Source organism: Perognathus longimembris, chromosome 1 (genome assembly GCF_023159225.1).
Source record: "Perognathus longimembris pacificus isolate PPM17 chromosome 1, ASM2315922v1, whole genome shotgun sequence".
NCBI classification, from domain to species: Eukaryota; Metazoa; Chordata; class Mammalia; order Rodentia; family Heteromyidae; genus Perognathus; species Perognathus longimembris.
The window spans coordinates 108,840,311-108,857,222 of record NC_063161.1 but is presented as its reverse complement, the minus strand read 5'-3'; the positions used below and the strand labels follow the sequence as shown (position 1 = coordinate 108,857,222).

General features: G+C 41.3%; 1 protein-coding gene across 1 annotated transcript; it reads right to left on the bottom strand.

The window, feature by feature from the left end:
• Positions 1 to 445: 445 nt before the first annotated feature.
• Positions 446 to 15,480, bottom strand: Mlana (melan-A). The gene is made up of 5 exons (XM_048352053.1): positions 15,396 to 15,480; positions 15,235 to 15,308; positions 10,262 to 10,358; positions 3,095 to 3,205; positions 446 to 722 (listed from the first exon to the last, which is right to left on the bottom strand). The coding sequence occupies exons 2-5, from the start codon at positions 15,303 to 15,305 to the stop codon at positions 654 to 656; spliced, it is 348 nt and encodes a 115-aa protein (XP_048208010.1). The 5' UTR covers positions 15,306 to 15,308; positions 15,396 to 15,480; the 3' UTR covers positions 446 to 653.
• Positions 15,481 to 16,912: the final 1,432 nt, after the last annotated feature.

Here is a 16,912-nt window from a genome sequence, read left to right as displayed (position 1 = left end):
GGTTCTATTTATTTTTTGTTAATTTGCTTTCTCTATCTTCACTTTTATAGTTATCCTGTGATTATAGGAAAATAAAGCTGATTTTCTAAATAAGGTGGTGAAATAGATTTTGGCCAAAAATATTTTAATAATTGGAAAAAATTAGATACATAGGATCAATGACACATAGATTGGAACATGTTGCACTGTTACTATGCAAATAGTTCTGCTCCATTTTTTTCTGGTTCTTTGTTGCTTTTTCTGTATGTTCCTATGAGAATTTGAGAACCCAAATTCTGTATACACTTAATGTTGATCTGTTGCTTCTTTAAAAATCTTAACAATAATTTGTAAATGAGATTTCACCTAGGAAGAAATCAGATAGTCCCAGAACAGCTCTTATGTTCTATCCCTCAGAAAATAATAACATATAAATTACTACTGGTATAGAGAGTATGCATTGTAATATTTATTGGAGAAACTTTCCATTTTAATAGTTTTCATCATTCCTAACTTGATTAGTACTGCTAGTTGCCCAGTTCAGAATGTAACACTGGCCTAATATTAGAGATAATACATTGTTGTTTCAGCAATCTGGGAAAGAATATTAGATGGCTACACTAAGTTAAAGCAGAAGCATGAGGGGCAATCATTTCAGCCTTTCTCAAGTAGTCTCAGGGTGAATATGGTGGTGGCGACTGATCTGAAGGGAGTTTCTCGTAGGCAGGTGGAGCATTGGGAACCTGTGAAAAAGAGAAGGAGAACATGGGTCTGGCAGCAATGCATGTGTTTCTGAGGAGTGATGAAATCAGGACATCCTCATATTTATACTTTCACTATAAAATGAAACTTCTAATGGTCCACACTTAATTTCCACCCAATGAGATAATTGTTAAATTTCGCAAATGTATATGTTGAAACATTGTAGAGGAGAGGAGAGAAAAATAGGAATAATGAGTTTCCTAAGATCTAAAAGTATATTTATTACTTCACTATTTATGTCAGAATGGCTGGAAATGTGGCTTAGTGGTAGAGTGCTTGCCTATCATGCATGAAGTCCTGGGTTCAATTCCTCAGTACCACATAAACAGAAAAGGCTAGATGTGGCACTGTGGCTCAAGTGGTAGAGTGCTAGTCTTGAGCAAAAGCAGCTCAGGGACAGTGCCCAGGCCCTGAGTTCAAGCCTGGAACTGGAAGAAAAAAAAAAAAACTATGTCAGGAGAAGTCCCAAGACCTAATGAATTCTTCAAATCTGTTTACATACAAAATATGTGTTGCCACATAGATCCATGTAGTTATGTTTAAAGGCTCATTTAAGGCTGAGGATGCATCTTTGATGAAACAGTTTCCTTGGCATGGCAAGGCCCTAGATTCAAAACCCAGCACAACAAAAAGGTATCATTTATACTACCAACTGAGCAGAAATGTCAATCCTTCATTTAATGTTCATAGAAATTCTGGAAAATGTTGCTGAGTGGGAAACAGAGGCATGAAGAAGTCACTTGCCCTAGGCCACACAACCAGTAAGTGGTGGAGCTAAGAACTAAACACTGCTACTTGCTCTAGTGTCAGTGTTCTTAAACTCTCAACCATGATACTGTCCTGTATGTGTACAGTCCTGTACAATAGAAATAAAGTGCAAGCCACAACTTTTAAATTTCCTAATAGTTTCAATTTGAAAAAGCAGGTAAAAGTAATAAAATAGTTTGCCTGCCATTTCAAAATATAAACATGTCAGCACATAAGCAATACGGAAATGATTCATGTATATCCTTTTCATAGACTCTGTCTTTTTTATGACCTTTAATATTTATTATATATTTCATTTGTATAAAGTAGTGGCTATTGGATAAACAAATTACATAATAGGCTCTTAATACAAAAGTTCTTTTAATGTTAACATGGCTAAAAGTTATTGAAGTTATTAAACCTCTAAATACTTTTCTTTTAGAAAACAGATATGAGATTTCAGTCAAGAGCTTATTACAATTAGCCTCAATCAAAATGACAATAAGTACTTTTCGTACATGGCAGCCTTTCAATTTAAACCATCCTATATTTTAAAAAACAAAATAATGGAATAATGGTGTGGAATGATTATTCAAACTTTTTTTTCAAATTTTTATTATCAAACTGATGTACAGAGAGGTTACAGTTTCATACATTAGGCACTGGATACATTACTTGTACTGTTTGTTACCTCGTCCCTCATACCCCCCCCATAGACTCTGTCTTTTAAAGATGGTATGTATTATATTACATCTTAATTCAAACTACTATGTTCCAAGTGTTTAATAGCAAGAATTGTTAAGCAGCTATCCCACCAGATGGCACAGATCTATGCAATTAATAAGAGGTACTTTTTCTTCACACACACACACACACACACACACACACACACACACACACAGATGAAAAATGATAATATAACTTTAAAAAACTGGAATATATTGAGTGCCAAACCAAGGTGTTCTGTTCTTTTGGCTCTTAAATTGACCCTGGAAAATAATATGAGAAGTTACAATTTAAGAAAATCTCTGGGGGCTGGGGATATAGCCTAGTGGCAAGAGTGCCTGCCTCGGATACACGAGGCCCTAGGTTCGATTCCCCAGCACCACATATACAGAAAACGGCCAGAAGCGGCGCTGTGGCTCAAGTGGCAGAGTGCTAGCCTTGAGCGGGAAGAAGCCAGGGACAGTGCTCAGGCCCTGAGTTCAAGGCCCAGGACTGGCCAAAAAAAAAAAAAAAAAAAAAGAAAATCTCTGTTTCCTTAGGTTTGGGTTTTGTTTTTTAATTATTTTTATTGCAGGGAGTGGCACTGTGGCTCAAGTGGCAGAGCATTAGTCTTGAGCAAAAGAAGCTCAGGAACAGGGCCCTGAGCTCAAGCCCCAGGACCTGCAGTACCTACATACATACATACATATATACATACATACATACATACACACACATACACACATATACATATACACACATATATATTTTAATTTAATTGTTTTATGTGTCTAGTTTCCATTAAACATATTCATAATTTCCTTGTTGTGGAAATTGTTTCATTCACTTGAGCTAAAAGCAGCTGTACATGAAAACACTCAGATGCACGATATCAACCTACCAGAGGATCACAGTTTTTCTCTTGAGATTGACCACTGTTCTCATAGCCAAGTACTTCATGCGGGTATTTTTCTCCTGATGTACTTTCAGTAGCAGCATGAGGACTCTTGTTCTGAAATGCAAATGCAGAAAAGTGACTAAGTAAGAAGAAGTATCTTGAAGCTACTGAAGAAAATGGAAGTTAATGTCAAGAATAATTTTGAAGCTAGGTTCTGTTGCTTGCTATGTAACTTAAGTTTTGCCCACAGGTTAATCATTTACCCTCTGAATCCCAGTTTTTGTATCTATAAGTGGAAGATACCTCTCAGGGTTGTGGGAATTAACTAAAGGGAAGTACTAGTTCAGTACCTGGTACCCAATTGTCAGTCAACAGATATTTTTGAAAGGGGAATAGTGACTCAGCTTATGAACTTATTCTGCAAAAGCAGGAGAAAATTAAATAAAGCAAAGGACAAGCCAGATGTAATGGCACATAGTTATAATACCAACACTGAGGAGGATGAAATGGGTGGTTCATTAGTTTGAGACCCACTTGGGCTACATATTGATATCCTTTCTAAAAAAAAATTTTTTTAATTAAAGGCAAGCCAGGCTCTGGTGGCTCACACGTGTGATTCTAGCTACTCAGGAGGCTAAGATATGAGGATCATGGTTCAAAGCCAGCATAACAGGAAAGTCTGTAAGACTCATCCCCAATTAACCACCCAAAAAGCCAGAAGTGGAGATTTGTTTTCTTCAAGTGATAGAACGCTAGCCTTGAGCTTAAAAAGCTAAAGGATGGTGCCTAAGCTGTCAGGTCAATTAATGGCACACAGTAAAATAAAATTTAAAAAAGAAAAGTACTTTCTCAGACAAACATTGAGAGATATACCCTGTAAAAAATGTTGAGGGCTTTATGAAGGAAAATAATATACATCAGAAATTCAGAAAATAAATGAAGGTAAATGAAAACTTTTCTAATTCTTAGTTCTCTAATGGTAATTTGTCCAAATAATAGCAACTTAACTGTGCATGAGTAAGTATATGAAATGAGCAATGATAAAGAGGATAGGAGGGAAGAACTGGGATTGTTTTGTTGAGGTACATATGTACTACCCATGGAGTGGACTTGGATTAGTTGTAAATGTATATCTCAAATTCTAGGGCAAGTTAATAAAAAGAAATAAAATATGCTAAGGAGAATAGAAGTATATGAAATGGCTAAAACTACATAAGGACAAGAAAACAGTGAGAAATGAAAGCAGAAAAAAATGAATCACAGAAGATAGAAAACAAAATACAACAGTTATTAATCCAACTGTATTAATAACCACTTATAGTGTTAATGGTGTAAATATACCAATTAACAGATAATGTCAGAATGGATTAAAAATGGGATTGGAGGTTTGGCTCAGGTGGTAGAGTGCCAGCTAGTGAGTGAAAGCAAGTATCAGATTCCTAATTCAAATTCTGGTCTTGGAATAAAAAAACAAGACCAACCAGGTACCAGTGGCTCCCTTCTGTAATCCTACTACTCAAGAGACTGAGATCTGAAGACAGTGTTCAGAGCCAAACCAGGCAGAAAAGTTCGTGATACTCTTATCTCCAATTAACCACCAACAAAGCTGAACATGGAACTGTGGCTTAAGTGGTAGAGCACTAGCCTTGAGCAAAAAAGCTCAAGATCAATACCCAGGCCCTGAGTTCAATCCCCAGGATGGACACAAGAAAAAAAAATACATGAGCATTAAAAGTAACTGGAAAAAGATATACTCTAACATTAATCAAAAGTGGGAGTTCAGACAGAGTAGACTACAAAAAAGGTCAGGGATGAGGCATTACATAACCACAAAGGGTTTTATTCTACAAAATGACATAATAGTACTTAACATACAGCCATCTAATAAGAGAACACCAAGGGCTGATGACATAGTTCAAGTGGTAGGGTGCAGGCCTCCAAGCCTGAGGAGTTGAGTTCAAACCTCAGTTCACTAAAAACAGTAACACAAAACTACATGAGAAAAAAGCTGGTAGAACTTCCAGGAGATATAAATGAACCTCCTATGTAGTCAGAGTTTAAATGGGGGACTTTACCATCCCTCTGTTAGAAATGTAAAAGTCCAGCAGACAAAATTCCATTAAGGAAATAGTTGAACCCACTCAAACTTACCCATCAATGACAGGCTTCTACAGACTAGCTGCTGCTGGTGCTATTGCTTATGGAACATTCACCAAGACACACTACATTCTGGGATATAAAACACATCATAACATGTTTAAAAGAAGTCTTACAGTATCTACTGTTAAACCTCAATGGAGTTATCTAGAAATCAATGAAAAGAAGTATAGCTAAAACATCCCAAAGTACTTAGAGATTATACTGCATCCTTCTATCTAACACATCGGTCAAAGAAGAAATCTCAAGAGAAAAATTTTAAACATTTGACTAAAATTGAACAACCCTGGTGAAAGCAGTGCTTAAAGGGATATTTACAACATCAAAATGTTAGCATATATTAGATTAAATAGATTACATATATGAGAAAAGAGATGTAAAATCAACCATCTAAGTCTTCACCTTAGGAAACTAGAAAAAAGAGCAAATTTAATCTGAACTAAGTATTTTTTTTAAGTTAGACCAGAAATCAATATAACTGAAAACAAGAAATAAAGAAAAACCAAAGAAACAAAAAGGTGGTTCTTGGAAAATATTAATAAGATTGACAAACCATTAACCTAAGTAAGGGAGAAAATTAGAAAATTAAACTAATGTCAGAAATGAAAAAGAGCATATTACTACAGCTGTTATGGACTGATTTTCAAGGATAACAGGAACATTATGAACAGCTCTATGCTCACAAATTTGAAAACCTAGACTGTATCAAACTCTTAAAAGACATAAGCAGTCTAAACTTACACAAGAGGAAACAGACCATCTGAATAAACCTATGTCTGTTCTAAAAATTAAAAAAAAATACATCATTCTAGAACTGAGAGCACCAGGCCAGGCTAAGTTCAGTACTGAAATCCACTGAACATTTCAAGAAGGAATTACCTCAATTCTCTAGTCTCTTTCAGAAGATAGAAGCAGAGGACAAGATGATAGTTTGCCCTAATAGCAAAACCAGACAAAGATGTTACAAGGACGGAAAAAAAACTCTCATGAACTTAGAACTTAGATACAAAAACCCTCAAGAAAAATATCAATTACAGCTGCCGGGCTCCGGTCGCCTTCCCTGGCATGGGGTTCAAGGCCCAGCTACGTTTCTCACCCGTCAGGCAGGTAACCAGGATGGGGCGGGGGAGTCAGCACTGACCTCACGTGTGCGCGGCCTAACGAGAACGCTTACCCACCTCCCTACCGGTAAAGAAAGCCAGGCATACGCGAGTCTCGGAGTAGCTTCAAGAGCTATCTGATTTATTAAGGCGGGGACAAGGACTAAGGATGGCGAGAGAAGGCGATCGGCCAGGACGCCGATAGGCTGAGAGCTGTCACATGGTCCCCTCTTGAGCTGACGTCACTCGAAAGCGCTGACCCAGGGCGAGACAGGGAGGTGCCTGGGCTGGCGAGAGAGTTGGGGGCTGGGTGCAAAGCCGGTTCTTCTGGTTCCGGACCCAGAGAACCGTAGCCTGCTTCTGCATTCCCCTAGGGCTTGGGGGAAGGGCGTCAAGTCCCCGGAAAGTCCAAAGGCTGGATCCCAACAACGGCAGTGTAGAAAGAAGTATACATTATGAGCAAACAGGATTCATCTCAGTTATATGGAGTTAGCTCAACATTTGAAAATTAATGTAATCTCTCATATCAACAAGCTGAAATCACATTACCACATCAATTAATGCAGAAAATGGCAAAAAAATCAAGCCCCTATTCATAATTTAAACTCCTAAACTAACAACTCAGGAAAACTGCCTGAATGTTGCTAAAGAATACTGCAAAACATCTATAGCTAGCAACATACTTAATAGTGAGAAACCTGAAACCTTCCTACTGGCAAATCTCAAAAGTTCATTTTCTCTGCTGAGTTAATGAAGTACCCAATTTGCAGACCCCTAAACTTGTTTAGGGGACTAGTGTTGAAACATCAGGTATAGACAAAGGTTGTGGTATGCTTTGCTCCCAGCACCAACCAAGTCTCAAGGAAGGGAGGAAAAGTAGCTAAGTAAGGTAACTTCAGTTGTTCCAAACACACGATTTGACTTCTACCATAAGTAGGTGCGACAAATGAGAGGGCTGTAAATACAAGAGCACTTATCACCACTCCTTTTCAACATCATATTGGAAGTTCTAGGTAATGCAATAACACACACACACACACACACACACACACACACACACACACAAAAGGGCTCACTTATTGGGAAGAAAGAAAAGTGTGCTCTGATTATGGCTTTTTAAAAACCTTTTTGAATCTCTCACCCACCATAGAAAGGAATGTGACACACTGTCCCAGTTCGATGGATGCTACTTCTCTGTGCCTACATTCAAATTTGGTATGAATATAAAAATGCAGACTGCCCCCAGAGGTAGTCCAGAATCTGCATTTCAGTAAGAACACGAGGTGAGGTGCACCTTTGACTATCTCTAAAGAAACATAATACTTTGAGAAATGAGTATAAATTCAACTAGTAGTAAAGATTTGCCTTGAGATTGTTATCCCAAACCCAGAGTATTACATCCTAAACATTCAAACAAAGATGTAAAACTAGTACACATAAAGCCAATGTCCACTGCTTAAAAATCATTTCCCACTCCCTGCTGCAGGAATGTGTTGCTGCAAAAAAGCAATCTTTCCATTCCAAAGGTATATCTTGGGGCTCAGGGAAGTTGTTAGTTAACCAAGGGAATACTTGCAGGTGACCTAAATGTTGACCAACCTTGCTACCAATCCCTGATCAATGAAATTTGGAAAGAACACATTTCCCAGCAAGCCAATGTCAAAGATCATCAAGGAAGCCATTTGAGACCAAATGCTGACACCATACCAATGAGCAATTGCTGTAAACCAGGCTTTGTGCTAGGCACTGAAGGTCCAGTGTCTTGTCTCGTTAAGACTAGGGTGAAAGAGGCTAAAGTAAATAAACAAATACAGTACAGACTATTGTCTATTTCATACTAAAGGTATATAAGGAGTTGTGTGGCAAAAAGCAAGTCCTCCTTCTCCTCACTTAGGACAGAGAGATGGCATACAAACTGGAGCTCTATCCCTTAGCTCCTAATCCAAAGCTTTCCTCCAGTTGCAGCATTCTTATTCCAATTCAACCATTTCTGTGCTTTCTCATCAACGGTGAACAAACTAGAGGGCTGTGCTTAGTGACATGTCAGCTCCCAAAGTTGCCCAGTTTCTGTGGGTTATATTTGGGACTCTCTGATAAGAGAGGCATTGGGGGGAAAGGAAATTATAACAGTTTCCTCACAAGAAGGAAACAAAAAATGCTTCTCTCATTTTCCTCTTCTTTCTTGAGACTGCCAAGCTCCACACACATAACTAGTCTTCTTCACAGAACCTTTCTCCTCAATGAGTTGCTTTCTGAATGAAGTATGTGACTTTCCAACAGCTTTTATAGAAGTAATACTATTCCATTTTGTATCAACCTGAAAAGCATTCAGATCTGTAAAAACTAAAAAGAGCTGCAACCGACCCTTTCATTCCATCACTCAGTGTGGACAATATCTTTGGGTGCAAAAGTGTTCAAAGTGCTGCCTGTGCTGGATGTCAGAAACTCACACCTGTAATCCTAGCTGAGGAGGCTGAGGTCTGAGGATTGCACTTCAAAGCCAGCCAGAGCAGGAAAGTCCATGAAACTCTTATCTCTAATCAACCACCAAAAAGCTGGAAGTGAAACTGTGCCTCAATGGTAGAATGGCAGCCTTGAGCAAAAAAAAAAACCAACCAAAAAACTAAGGAACAACACCTAGGCCCTGAGTTCAAGTCCTAGCATGAAATAAATCAAGGTTGCTGATATTTATTGTTCTTACAGTATGTATACCTAGCTTGCCACTCATGGAAGAACCAGCAGAGCGAGCTATGCCATTGTGTTAGCTTCCTTCTTACATGGGTAAGGAAGAAAAAGATACCATTAGACAATATTAGCCTTCAAAAGAAGATATAGTCTATAACAAACAGATAGATGGATAATGGGTAGGTGATGATAGATAGATAGATAGATACATACATACATACATACATACATACATACATACATACACACATACACACACATACATACATACATACATACATACATACATACATATACAGTTATGTACCAGGTGCTTGTGGCTCATGCCTGTAATCCTAGCTAATCAGGAAGCTGAGATCTGAGGTTCATGGTTTGAAGCCAGCCTGGTCAGGAAAGTCTCCAATTAACCACCAAAAAACCAGAAGGAGAGGGCTGGGGATATGGCCTAGTGGCAAGAGTGCTTGCCTCGTATACATGAGGCCCTGGGTTCAATTCCCCAGCACCACATATACAGAAAACGGCCAGAAGTGGCGCTGTGGCTCAAGTGGCAGAGTGCTAGCCTTGAGCAAAAAGAAGCCAGGGACAGTGCTCAGGCCCTGAGTCCAAGCACCAGGACTGGCAAAAAAAAAACAAAAACAAAAAAACAGAAGGAGAGCTGTGGCTCAAAATGGTAGATATCTGTCCTTGAGCAAAAAGAGCTGAGGGACACCCCTAGGCCCTGAGTTCAAACCCCACGACTGACACACAAAAAAGTGATGCCTTGTGCTGCTGAGTGGAGGATAGTTTCCAGAGGTTTCCACTCCTTAGTGTGACACAGTTAGTGGAACTTGGACCTCCTATGGTGAAAGATGTGAAGAGCAAAGTAGGATAAATGGCCCTTAACAGAACCAGCAAGAACCTCCAGAAGAACTGGTAAGACCTGGGAGTTTACTATGCCCCTTCCTCTGTGGCCCCCACACTCCCAGTGCTCAGCAACACCACAGCCAGGTCTTCAGGTTTGCTTCAAGTACAACCAGAGATGGGGCAAATCCTGGATGGGGTTTGTGCCTGGGCAGAAGCAAACAAAGGAAGAGTTGCTAGAAGTGCAATGTGTAAGAAGACTCATCAGAAGCAGGATTCTGAGCTACAGGTGATCATAAAACATGGTATCCCACTCCAGAAATTCAGAGAGAGATGATGAAAAGGGTTCTGGATCTAGAAGGATCCCAGAAGTGGGAACTTCACTAACCGTCAGGGTTCTGTAGCCACTTCGTCTTCTACAATACCAGCAACCGAGCAGCAGTAAAATTCCCAGGACCACTGTCAGGATGCCAATTCCTGCAGCCCTGGCCCAAGAGACAGACAAGTCCAACATGTCACACAAACATCATTCCAAGTGGCTATGAAATAGAAATCAAGCTTCTCACTTCATAGGACCTTTGATAGCCCAGACAAGCACCTTGGAGTCCCCAGTCATCGGGTAGCATTATCTTTTCTTCTCCTTGGGGCTCTTGTCCCCAACTCAGTCCACTAAAAGGAAGTAGAAATGAACACTGAACATCTACTTCAAGCCAGTAAAAGTACTATACATTACATTGTTGGTTTGTTGTAGGGCTTGAACTCAGGGCATGGGTGCTGTCCCTGAGCTCTTTTGCTCAAGGCTAGTGCTCTACCAGTTTGAACCATAGCCCCACTTCAGCTTTTGAGGGGTTAATTGGAGATAAGAGTCTCACAGGGACTTTTCTGCCTGGGCTGGTATTGAACTGTGATCTTCAGATCTCAACCTCCTGAGTAGCTAGGATTGCAGGTGTGTGTGTGTGTGTGTGTGTGTGTGTGTGTGTGTGTGTGTGTGTGTGTGTATACATACATATATATACTTTTTTAATTCTCACAATGACCCTGTAAGGTACATACCATTTATTAACCCTCCCATTTCACAGAAAGTGAATGCAAAACTTAAGTTCCAATACAAATGTCCCCATTCCCCTGTTGATGGTCATACAGCACTAGCATATAGCAGAGCTAGGATTTGAACCTGAAGCTATCTCTGCCCTTCAGCCCTGAAATCTCCCCTCACCCCTGGTAGCCAGTGTGGAAGAATCTGAACTGAACCTAGAAAGCGATAGTGTCACTTATGGAAAACGAGCTGCAGGCTTTTTTTTTTTTTTTCTGGGGAATCACAACAGCCTCTTGGGCTTTTGGTCTAGTGACCTCAGGGAAATGTTAGAGTTGCCACAAAAACCCACCTATCTGAACCTGGACTGTAGTACTTCAGCCTAGCCCTTGCAAGTTTGCTGGAATCTGCCTGCTTGTTTACATCACAGCCATAATCGATGTGAACTTGCTAAGAAAAGCTCTGCAGAGCTGGGTGATCAGTAAGAGACTGAGTAGCTAAAGGGGCAGTAAGATTGACCAGAAAAGCTTCTAGAGGAAGGTTTTCCCAGTACCACTTAGCAATCTGCCTTTATCTCAAGGTTGCTAAGATACCAAATGTATCCTGTCCAACTACAAGTGCAACGGAAAGGACCATAGATGAATGGCTGTGCTATAGACAGAAGCTCTGATCCAATTATATAGGCCAGTCTACCCACCTTATATAAAATCTATGGACTGTGAAGGTGAGACCAACCAAGTTTTCTCAGCTTCAGCACCACCATAGTAACTTCTCTGTCATCGTTGTGCACCATTTTGTGCCAGGCATCGTGCAAAGCACCCCATACACATGTTTTTATTCTCACAACAATTCTCTGAGGTTGGGATCCTGTTTTATTTTACAGCTGACCTTAGGCTGGTAAATGTTCAAAGTTATGTATTCAGTAATGGTAGAATCAGCATTCCCAGTAAGTAGCACTAGACAGCCAAGGAAGCTCTGGGGGCTGGGAATATGGCCTAGTGGTAGAGTGCTTGCCTCATATACATGAAGCCCTGGGTTTGATTCCTCAGCACCACATATATAGAAAAAGACAGAAGTGGCGCTGTGGCTCAAGTTGGCAGAGTGCTAGCCTTGAGCAGAAAGAAGCCAAGAACAGTGCTCAGGCCCTGAGTCCCAGCCACAGGACTGGCAAAAAGAATTTTAAAAAACGAAGCTCTGGGATTTGGGCCAAATCTACGGCTCCTGTCTTCTAGGCAAGTGCTTTCCCTGCAGACATTACTCTTTCCTAAAACAAAGCTGTCACAAGGTGTGTCTGGTGAGTTCTTATGACTGCAGGCAGCTGATTCAATTCCCAGCATGCCTGTGTTCTCACTTTACTGGGCAATCTCCCCTTTAATGTCCTGACACAGGAGGAACTCTGTTCCAGTTATGTACCGTCATGTTGTATTCACATGACCCAGAGCATAAAAAAACCAAGCACTGGCAAAATGCCAGGACAAGCCATGGCTCAGTCTAGCAGTTTTCCTGTCACCCAACTACCCGCCCTGAGGCAGAATCACCTGAGATGCCTATTAAAGTGCACATCCTTCTCCACCTTTGATCTCTCAATTCAGCCTCTTGAGTGGCAGCAACTAAGAATCAGCATTTAAGCCAGTTCCCTGAGTGACTTATATCCACTCAACTGGGAGAATTCCTGTCCACTGAGGTTACAAAGAGGCAAGTAACAAGCTGGGTGCTGGTGGCTCGTGCCATAATTTTAGCTACTCAGAAGGCTGAGATTGAAGGATTGAGGTTCAAAACCAACCCAGGCAAGAAAGTCCATGAGACTCTTATGTCCAATTAACCACTAAAAAGCTGGAAGTAAAGCTGTGGTTCAAGTGGCAAAGCACTATCCTTGAGCAGAAAACTCAGGGACAGTGCCTAGGCCCTGAGTTCACGCTGCAGGTCTGGCACAAAGCAAAAGCAAAAAAATTCCCCCACATGCAAGTCAATGAATATTTTCCTTTTATGCTAGAACCCAGTGGTTCTAGCTCCCCTATGCTCTCAGGAAAGATACCAGAGAATTCACCTAAGCCTACATAAGTACCATGTTTAGAATTCAAGATAGAAAGCTTATGCCTTTGGTGATGGGGTTCTTTTACCCGAGGAGGGTAATATACCCCGCATGCTCTTTGTTGTCATTCCCAACTCCACCCCACCTTTCTATGTCCTGCTCTAAGAAGCCACTGGAGTCTGCAAACCCCACATCTTTGCTCCTTGCCTCCACTTGGTGCCCGAGAGAAGTCTTCAAGAATGAAGGAGCTTCTCCTTCCAGTTTGCTTCTTGTTTGAATCAGCATCTCCCAGCCAACAGCTCTTCCCACTGTCCGTCAATCCCATCCATCAGCTCTGCTTCTCTTAGACCAGGCTGTAGGCCCCTCACCAGCTGACTAGTGTCCCTATCTCAGAGGCCTGAGTTCTCGATGCATGCGTCTCCTTTAAGATCCAGAGGCACCAAAACCAGCTAAATAGAACTTCTGCCTCTGAGATGCCAGTCCCATTTCTGAGGGGTCCTTCCTCTACTGCAGGTTCAGAAGACCCCCAACTCTTCTCCAATCTGTAGTTGCCACTTCTGGGTTCCTTCTGTGTCTATGTCTCCTCAGGCCCAGGACCCACCTAACCAATTCCTTACAAGGACATTGAAATGCCTGATGGCTTCTGTCTTCTTGACTAGATCTTGAGAGTGATACTACATAGTCTGCGAATGCCACCTGGCTGCCAGCTTCCCCAGCTGGGAATGGTGACACCACATGGCATGGTTTTGCTGTTTTTGTCAGGCATGGGACTTGAACTCAGGGCCTATGCACTGTCCCTGAGCTTTTTCTCTCAAGGCTAGCACTCTACCACCTTAAACCACAGTGCCACTTCCAGTTTCCACATGGTTAATTGGAGATAAGAGTCTCAGGAACTTTCCTGCCCAGGCTGGCTTCGAATTGCAATCTTCAGATCTCAGCCTTCTGAGTCACTAGGATTATCGGGATGAGCCACCAGAACCCAGCCTGACAGTTTAGGTTTTAACCTCTGGAGCTCACCAAGTCCTGCTTCCAGTCTTCTGCTCCACAACATGAATGACTGATCTCTACCCCAGCCTCTCTTTGGATGGAATTGTGTAAATATTTGCCTCTGCTGAAGCTTAGTGCTTCATAGGCAAATAAACCCAGACTTAAGTCCCAACCTCACCACATCCAGCTGTACCTTTCCAAGTATCTCAGTTGTTCCTCATGTACAACACAGCCAGAAGGACACGAATGTTGCTGGGGGAAGGAGTGGAGTGAATGGACTAGCCTTCCCTTACTCTCCCCCTCACCACATAAACAAAGGCCACGTCCAAGGGTGGCACCCAGGGGAGAAGGAAACTGACAATTCCTGAACTTTAAACTCTTGCACTACCATGTAAGAGATAAGTAAAACTATATTTTCTCTCTTGATTTATCCTATAGAAGCTAAAAACAGATTCTGATGCCATATACAATGTTACCCACCCCCCAAAAAAGTGTATATTTGTGCTTACAACAATTTTTTAGAATATATCAGTACCCAAGTAGAATTGGCAGAACAAGATAAGGCATATTAAGCTGGGCACCAGTAGCTCGTGCCTGTAATCCTAACTACTCAGGAGGCTGAAATCTGAGGATCACAGTTAGAAGCCAGCCCCAGCAGGAAAGCCCATGAGATGCCAGTTAAATACCCAAAAAGCTGAAGTGGAGCTGTGGCTCAAGTGGTAGAGCCTTGAGCAATAAAAAAGCTCAAGGACAGTGGACAGGCTCTCAGTTCAAGCCCCAGAACTGGTACCAAAAAAAAAAATGGCATACTGATCCTGGACTGATGTTTTCCAGCTTGAGAATTTATAGATAATGCCTAGTGCTCGAGAATGTAGACAAATATAGAAAAATCTAACTTAAAAAAAACACACCAAAAAAAAACATTCAATGGGGGCTGGGAATGTGGCTTAGCAGTAGAGTGCTTGCCTAGTATGCATGAAGCCCTGGCGACTTCCATTCCTCAGCACCACATATATAGAAAAAAGTGGACGTGGTGCTGTGGTTCAAGTGGCAGAATGCTAACCTTGAGCAAAAAGAAGCCAGGGACAGTGCTCAGGCCCTGAGTTCAAGCCCCAGGACTAGCAAAAAAAAAAAAAAAAAAAAGATCATTCCTATCTTTCTGTTTCTTTGGTCCCAGAAAAAGCTGGAGTAAGCCCCTCCCTTGGTTGTCAAAGTTTTGACCCTGGGGAGAGAAATTCTAGGGAAATTTTAGAGCTGTGCCACCAAACCACAAACTGGAAAACCCCACTCCATTTGGTGGTGAACTTACTCTCCAGTGGTGATGTGAGAGCGGCTGTGCCCCTTCCTGGGGTAACTGTAGTAAGCATCTTGCCGTGGCATCTCCTAGGGCAAGGACACAGGATACTTAACAGAAGAGGTATCACTGATTGCACTCAAAGCATCCTTACACATCATCTTAGGAAGGCCCACAATGTCCAATACTGACAGGCAGATTCAGTGGGTTCTCTGTCCAGGATTTGTAGCTGATGCTTCTGTTAACTTCACAGGTTGTAGAAATGGCACACGAGCAGGTACCAGTGGCTCACGCCTGTAATCCTAGCTATTCAAGAGGCTACAATCTGAGGATTGTGATTTGTTGCCAGCCCAGGCAAGAAAGTCCATGAGACTCTTATTTCCAATTGATCACTAAAAACCTGGAAGTGGAGGGATGGCTCAAGTGATAGAGTCCTAGTCTGGAGTGAAAAAGCAAAGGGACAGCACTGATGCCCTGAGTTCATGCTCCAATACTGGCACCAAAGAAACAAAACAAAAATGTGTAGGCTTCTAACACCTGACACTAAGAGAAAATTAAGTTTTAAGGAGAAACCACAAATGATTTTTTTTATTTCAACTTAGCTATTATTTAGGAGAAAATGCTCTTCACTTGGTTTCAGCTTGACTCATGTCATAAACTTTTAGAGAAACTATATAGAAAGCAAATAGAAAAGCATTTTTGCCAGGCACCAGTGGCTCATGCCTATAATCCAAGCTACTTAGGGGGCTGAGATCTGAGGATTGAGGTTTGAAGCCAGCCCAGGCAGGAAAGTCTGTGTGACTCTTATCTCCAATGAACCACTGGAAAAGACAGAAGTGGAGTTGTGGCTCAAGTAGTAGAATATTAGCCTTGAACAACAACAAAAACCAACTCAGAAACAGTGCCCAAGCCCTTAGTTTAAACCCTAGGACCAGCACCAAAATATATAAATAGATAGACAGACAAACAGATAGATATAGCATTCTTATTCATTCTCTACCTTTGCCAACCCAAAACAGTAAATGATCAAAGTTACCACTTGATATGAATCCCCAGAAAAACTGAAGGCTGGGAGGCATTGTGTGTACTCCCTCAGCATACCCAGCCCAAGCCTGGATATGGGTTATGAGTCTTGTCCATATGTATGTTACCCAAAATGAAGCTGAAGAAACCGGGACCTGACTTTTAACAATTTCTTTTCCCTCCCACCTAAGTCAAATTCTGCTCCTGTCCTGTTTAATTCTCATTGCTAGGATTTCTTTAACAAATCAAACACACACAGAGACATGCACGCACTCACGCATGCACGCGCGCACACACACACACACACACACACACACACACACCAAAAAGCCCAAGAACAGAAGTGCTTGTAATTAAAGTAAGCTCATTAAAAACCAGTCATGGAAGCTTCTCTCCTTGAGATTGTGTTTTTCTTCCCTCTACTGTTCTTGTGAATTTCAGAGCTCTAATCCCCACAGAGTTACATTAATGAGCTCCAATTTGAACAACAAGGACAATGGGAGAGCTGAGTTGAGATTTCACCACGTGACTCCTTTCCATTGGGGGCATTTTATATGTAATTTTCCCTTCCCAGTTGTAAAAAAGAAATTACAATTGAACTCACTGACCATCTCGGGAGAACAATAGAGGGCTGAACCTTGTGTTCACATGGCAAACAAGAAGCTCAATT